The sequence below is a fragment of the Cucumis melo genome, chromosome 11 (genome assembly GCF_025177605.1).
Source record: "Cucumis melo cultivar AY chromosome 11, USDA_Cmelo_AY_1.0, whole genome shotgun sequence".
NCBI classification, from domain to species: domain Eukaryota; kingdom Viridiplantae; phylum Streptophyta; class Magnoliopsida; order Cucurbitales; family Cucurbitaceae; genus Cucumis; species Cucumis melo.
Window position 1 is genome coordinate 7,132,949 of NC_066867.1, and position 7,063 is coordinate 7,140,011.

Consider the following 7,063-nt stretch of genomic DNA (forward strand, 5'->3'; position numbering starts at 1 on the left):
TTATAAAAAAATGACTTTCTCTCTCTCACTTTACTCTTTCTCAATCACCCACAGGATTTCATCCTTCCAATTTCTTCTTCACTCCTCATTCTCATCTAACAATCTTCCCTTTCTTCTCTGAACAGTCGCCGCCACCACCACCACCATCGTCCCTCGTGCCCAGCCCGTGCCCGCCACCACCGTCGTCACTCCTCACGTTCTTCAAACACTGTTATGCTTGCCACCACTGTCGGGAATCCTTTTCTTCAACCATGTTCATGTCCAGCCCTCGCCACCACCGTCGCCGTCTGCGTTTATCTCACAAGCTCCGATCTGGTTGGCTTGTGGCCAGATCTGTTGCAGAAGAGTCAATTAGCTGTTGCAGATATATGATGTTTTTTGCACTTTACTACATCGGCGAGCCAGATCTACAATATACTTAAGAAAATTGAATATCCCCCTTACATCGGCGAGGAGGATCGGTGTGAAGCGATGTTTCATGAGGACCCTAGTTGGAGTACTTCTTCCTCCATGGACGATCTTCTCATGTTCGATGTTCGTAGTACGATTCATTCTTCTTCTTATGAGTTTTTTCAGACCCGCCTTTGTTGTTCCTCCGCCGTGGATGGTGGAGCTCAGCCTTCTGCTTCCTCCTTCCGACTGAAACGGAGGAAGATGGCAGCCGATGATGATCTCGAAGATACTGCCACTTCTCCTCCTCATCCTTCCATTGTTTCCAAGGTACTTTCTATAGCAAATTAATATCACATTTGTAAATAATTTCAGAAGTAATTTAATATAATTCTTTTTATATTTTCCAAGGCTCATGTTGCAAGCCTATATTTGTCCCTCTGATATTCTATCATCTTTTTCGATCAGAACTTGGTTCTTCTATTGTATTTGTGCACATACAAATATTTGTTTCAACATTTATCATGTGCAATCCAAGTAGCTGTAATTGTTATTTTCAGTTGCCTTTTCTCCGTCATCTAGCTTTCTCTTTCCTCTTCTTCATTTCTTTCCAGCCATGCTGTGTGGCTGTCAATAAGATGTGTCTTGGTGGAACATATTCTTTTCTTTTTTCTAGTCTTATATGTGAGTATTTGGTTGTATAGAACTGTGCTACATTTAGTCAATAATTACGATGTTTTCTTTGTTCAGGCACAAGGAATGCGTAGGTATGTTGAAGAGATTGTTTTCTCTTTTACCTACCCTAGGCTTAATTTGGAGGTATTTGTATTACCTGACTTTCTCTTAAGATTCTTAACTAGATTTTCTTTTTCATTTATTGTAATTAGATCAATTTGTTCTTGCATTTAGCTTTGTTACATTTTGGATCTCTAATTGGCATGGATAGGGATTGCAACAAAAAATTTCTAATTTACTTGTTAACGCTGATTTTAATTTACTCCCTTGATGAGGCAAGTTCTTTATTGTTCAGGTTACTAAACACATGAACCATCTGCTAAAAGCACCATTCTGTGTTCATCCCAAAACAGGTCGGTGTTGGATATAAATGCTAAAGTTAAATTAGTTGTGACTTGCTGAAACCTCATTGTGGTCTCAATGTAAAAGATTCATAAGGTTCTTATCAAAAAATAATAATTAAATATCATTAAAATGCACTTGATTTTGGAACCCTGATTAGAACGAAGGATCCAATTTTTCACTTTTGTGAACAGAACATGTGGTTACATATCACTGAATCTTACTGTTCCTTTTTATTCCAGGTCGTATCTGTGTCCCAATAGACCCTGAACACTGTGATGAGTTTGATCCTACTACTGTGCCAACTGTTGCCCAGGTAAAAATAACAAGAAATAAATGCATATTGCATAAATATTATGCTTTGCAACTCATTTGCAGCGAGGAAAATGTTTACTTTTCAGTTTAATACCTGATATTTTGTTGTGATTTAGTATACATAAGCTGAATTTTGGAATTTTTATTGTGTGTATATATATTTTTTATTATAAATGTCAGCAAACTTTAATCTTAAAAGGAAAAAGAAACAGAGAAAAAACCTAAAGGGCAAGGGAACAAGGTGTCTCCTCCCCAAAGCACGAGAATTATCAAAAGACCTTTCAATTGGTTGATTGCACAAGTGGTGCAATTACAAAAAGGATTGTGAAGGCTATTCCAATAGAGGTCGTTTCTCGTACAAGATCGCTAAAATAATTAAAAGAACTACACTTATCTGAAAAAACCGTAGCAGTCCTTTCCTTCCACAATAACCATAAGATTGCCTTCTGCACATTGCTCTAAAGCACTTTGGTTTTGTCTTTCAACTCTCCTCCACTGAAAGAATCAGCCATCCAATCTTTAACTGACCCGGGCATGCATCAGTCCAAATTAAACAGCCTCCTGAAATGCTCCCAAACCCTTCTACAGAAGTCACAATTGAGAAATTAGTGGTTCAAGGTTTCCTCACTTCTTACACCATGCACATGTTGGGGGATAAATGGGGAAATCTACTTGAATTTTTGACATTTATATTGGTACTATCAAAAGTCGTGGTCCACAAAAATAACCTAGTTTTTTTTTGTGAAACTAAACCCTTTCAAATATAAAGCCAACATAATTCAGGAGCCTTCTTTTCTTGAGCAATTCAATATAGGCAGACTTTACAGAGAACTTCCTACGCAACTTCACCCTCCAGACCAACTGATCTTCTGGGAATAAAGGGTCTACACTCCTTCAGAATAATACTGAGGTTGCTCCATTCTTCCAACTCCCTATCAAAGCAACTTTTTCTCAGCTTTAAATCCCAACTAAGGCCCATGAGATTCCACAAATCACTTTGCTTTGTTAGGCAACCAAAATTTTAAAACATCAATTGGTAGCAGCTTTTTCTTTGTGCATTCTGGCTGAAGAAAGATGATAAATACTTGTACAGATAAACCAAGATACAAAGCAATTATTCCATTATTCTTCATGGTAATTTGGTTTCTGTGCAATAACTTGAATTATAATGATGGATTGCAGCTCCTAGAAGAACTTAATGCAGCAGACATGGAAGTAGATAGTGAGACTGGTACGTTATACGATATCCTATCTTTACTATAGATTCGAGAGGTTCCTCCTTTAATTGCTTAGGTAACTGCAGTAGGATAACTCAATAAAAGTGATTAATCAATGCTGTTACAATCTTTTTCTTTAAGATAGACTGGGATAGAACCTCACTTGGCGAATCAATTAGGTTTTTCAGATCAGCATTCTTACAGCCATTACTAAAATCATGCAAGGTAAATCATCCCTTCATTTGGTGCCTTTTCATTATGGCTCTTTGGCGTAAATTTTTCTAACTTTTAACTTGACAAGGCGGATGTGTGTTTCTAAGAGAATCATTGTCGATCTGTATAAAATGAGTATGTGCTATTAATAATGTAGGAAGGAAGTTGCATTACGTCAGAGAGAGGTATTTACAACATCAAATACGTAACATCAAATACGTAACATTGTCGATCAACTTTGGTGGCTCTCCATTGTTGCTTCTGTTATGTCTTTTACTTACTCAACTATTGGACTTGGCCTTGGAGTTGCTCAAATTACTGGTAAATCCCATTAAACACATGGATCATAGTATAATATTTAAAACCTTTTTAATGCGATTTTAAGATGAAGATTGTGACTGTACTGTTCTTGTTTTGATTGTTTGTTTTAGCAAATGGAAAAATTGGAGGGAGCTTGACTGGAATTAGCATAGGAACTGTCACTCAAACACAAAAAGTATGGAGGAGCTTCCAAGCTCTTGGAGACATTGCTTTTGCCTACTCATACTCGATTATCCTCATTGAAATTCAGGTACGAATCTCAGAAAAAATCGATGTCCTTTTCCTTTTCCTTTTCCTTTTTTCTTCTTTTTTCAATTTGATTGATGGAGGTATGTTATGTTTTGTGGAACAGGACACTCTAAAATCTCCACCTTCAGAGGCTAAGACAATGAAGAAGGCAACTCTAGTGAGTGTGTCGGTGACAACGCTTTTTTATATGTTGTGTGGCGCTGCTGGCTACGCACCATTCGGGCACATGGCACCGGGAAACCTACTCACTGGGTTCGGGTTCTATATATAAATACAATATTAAGATTTCATTTTGTGTATGCAAATGTAAAAGACAAATATTAAAGTTTCTAAATAATATTAATTTTATTGATTTGTTGGCCTGAGAAAAAATATTTATTTACACGGATCGACTGTCAGTTTATAAAAAATGGAAAATAATGCAGCAATTAAATAAAAATAAATTTGTAAAAATGGATCCAAAAACAAGGCTTTAATGTCGTTTTTAAACTGACATTATTGGGGATCTATAATGTCGGTTATAAACCGACATTGTTGGCCTCTTTAATGTCGGTTTTAAACCGACATCAAAGCCCAACTGACATTAAAAGGCTTCAATAACACTATGAAAGATGTCGGTTGAAAACCGACATTGAAGGCCTTTAATGTCAGTTTTAAACCGACATTAAAGATGCCTTTAATGTCGCTTTTAAACCGACATTAAAGCCCAACCGACATTAAAGGCCTTTAATAACGCTCGCAAAGATGTCGGTCGCCAAGTGACATTAAAGGTCTTTAATGTCGGTTTTAAACCGACATTAAAGGCCAGATTTCTTGTAGTGTATCCAAAAGTTGGACATCAATATTGTGTTAGGTATCTTGTAAAAGGGGCCCACCATATATGTTAAATTATTTTGTCATGTTTTATTTTATGACATATTAATTGTGATATATTATTTGTTTACTTGTTCTTTGTCGAGTTGGTCTTACTCAAATATCTGAAAATCTAAGTTCAATCCCTAAGTTAAATGGATCAAATTTCAAGATTTGGAAGGAAAGCTTAGAGATTGAGGAGATGCAAAATGTTTCCTATCCATCAATTATTGGAAGCCTAATGTATGCTCAAATTTGCACGCATCCATATGTTGTGTTTATAGTTTAAGTATTAGGTAGATATTTGAGCAACCCGGGATAGATCATTAGAGAGCAGCCAAACGGGTTATAAGGTATTTACAACAAAACAAAAGATTATATGCTTACTTATCGGAGATCAAAAATTTTGGATATCATTTGGTATTTTGATTCCGAATTATGTTGATGTCAATACACTTTGTGATCCACTTCAGGTTATAACTTCATTTTGGTTGAAGGAGTTGTATTTTGAAAAAGTGTTAAACAAACACTTACTACTTCCTCTACCATAGATTTGAAGTTTATAGCATGTTATGAGGCATCTAGTCATGGAATATAGTTGCGAAATTTAGTCACTAGACTGCAAATAGTGTTGGCAAAAACCACTAAAATTATTTTGTGACAATAATTCAACAGTAATGTATTCCAATAATAATAAAAACAATACAAAATCAAAGCATGTAGACGTAAAGCTTCTAGTGTGAAAGAAAAAGTTCACTGTGGTCAAATTTTGATAGGACACATAAAGAACAAACCCAATGGTGACAGATCTATTGACTAAAAGTACACTACTAACGTTTTCCATGTACATGTTGCTGATAGTGGTGTTAGTCAATTTTCTGATTCCATGGTTTAATGAGAGTTTGTTATTGAGGATGTTTTTTTACCTTAATTTACACGTTTTCTATATAAAATAAACTCGATGGTTTATGTTTTATTATCTGAACTTATTTGTTATGCATGTAGCTTTATAAAAGCGGTTTAGCATAACGGCTTTTAAGAATGATTTCACTAAAGAATTTGGATCAGTTGGAAACAGGCATGATCTAGATCACTTTGCATGTAGTTTCCATGTTATCCATCCATACTTGATCTATATAATTGAATGTATTGGAATTAGGGATCAAAAAAGGTTTAGTTATAAGGATAGTGACAAAAGTCGTCTTGGTTCTATGCTGATGCAGGAGATGGACTAGATTGAACTAAAGAGGAATTTTATTACTAAAATAGCAAGCTTAAGGTTTATGTGATTTAATTATAACAAGAATACAAACATAGCCCAAGCCGGAGATTGGTAGACGTATTTAAAAACACGTATAATTAAAGTATGGGCTATGTATGTAAATTAATAATTTATCACATTGGGTTATTTTATTTAATTAGGCCTATTATGTGATTTATTTAATTAAGGTCCAAGAATCCTAATTGAGTATGAACTAAATGGGTAGAAGCCTATTCCTAAATTGATTAGGATTTAATGGATATCCTAATTAAACTAGTATATAAAGAACCTTAGGGCTATGGTCCCCGACATACCAAAGCAATAAGCACCCAGTCTTTCTTGTATCCCATTGAGAGAAAGATCTCACTAAGGGCATTCAGGATTTTTGGTTGAGGAAGACAATAGTCATCTTACAACCATCATTAATTACTCGAAGATGGAGTCTGAAATGCAACTTATTTTTTATAATGGAATCTGGTATGTAACTTATTCTTTACAATTTTGCATGAATGACCTTGGGTTAATTTATTATATAGGTTTAAAGTATTTTATTATCTAACATATAATACCATGAGTTTAGCATGGGATTATGAATGAACTAAGAACACACATCCAAATAAGAGATCCTATCAATATGAAAGCATTGTGAAGGCTTAAAAAGAAATAACTTATGCCACCAAAGTGCACCTTCCTTTTCAACGACTCAATGGTAGAAACTCATAAGTTAAATATACTTAGATTAGAGTATTCCTTTGTTTGATGTTTTCCTGAGAAATTTTCTAGGAAGCATGTGATAAGTGAGAATAAAACTCATGATTAAAATATTCATGTTGGTTTGTAGGGCTAATTTTTACTTTTATAAGCATTCAAGACAAGTAAAAATGATATGTCGAGGTCACAAGGGCATGGGAATACCAAAACCATTAAATGTCAAATCTATATTGGATTTTGTACCTTAGGACATTACAGTTATTTATAATCTACAGATAACTACATTAATACTATTTAAAAAATTCCTTTTTTAATATTGCTTACTATTTCTATCGTTCTTCTTGTTACAACATTTAATATTGTTACAATATTATTTACAATATTGCTTACAATAATTGAAGGATTTGGAAAAACAATATTATTTTGCTTAAAAAAATTTACAATTAATAATGCATTG

The 7,063-nt window shown here is 34.6% G+C and overlaps 1 protein-coding gene across 1 annotated transcript; it reads left to right on the forward strand.

Moving 5' to 3' along the window:
* The first annotated feature begins 1,346 nt into the window (after nt 1-1,346).
* On the forward strand, nt 1,347-4,134 carry LOC127143859 (amino acid permease 3-like). Its single transcript, XM_051079121.1, has 7 exons — nt 1,347-1,478; nt 1,710-1,783; nt 2,965-3,013; nt 3,145-3,224; nt 3,434-3,533; nt 3,644-3,783; nt 3,886-4,134. The coding sequence occupies exons 1-7, from the start codon at nt 1,433-1,435 to the stop codon at nt 4,051-4,053; spliced, it is 657 nt and encodes a 218-aa protein (XP_050935078.1). The 5' UTR covers nt 1,347-1,432; the 3' UTR covers nt 4,054-4,134.
* The last annotated feature ends 2,929 nt before the right edge of the window (nt 4,135-7,063 follow it).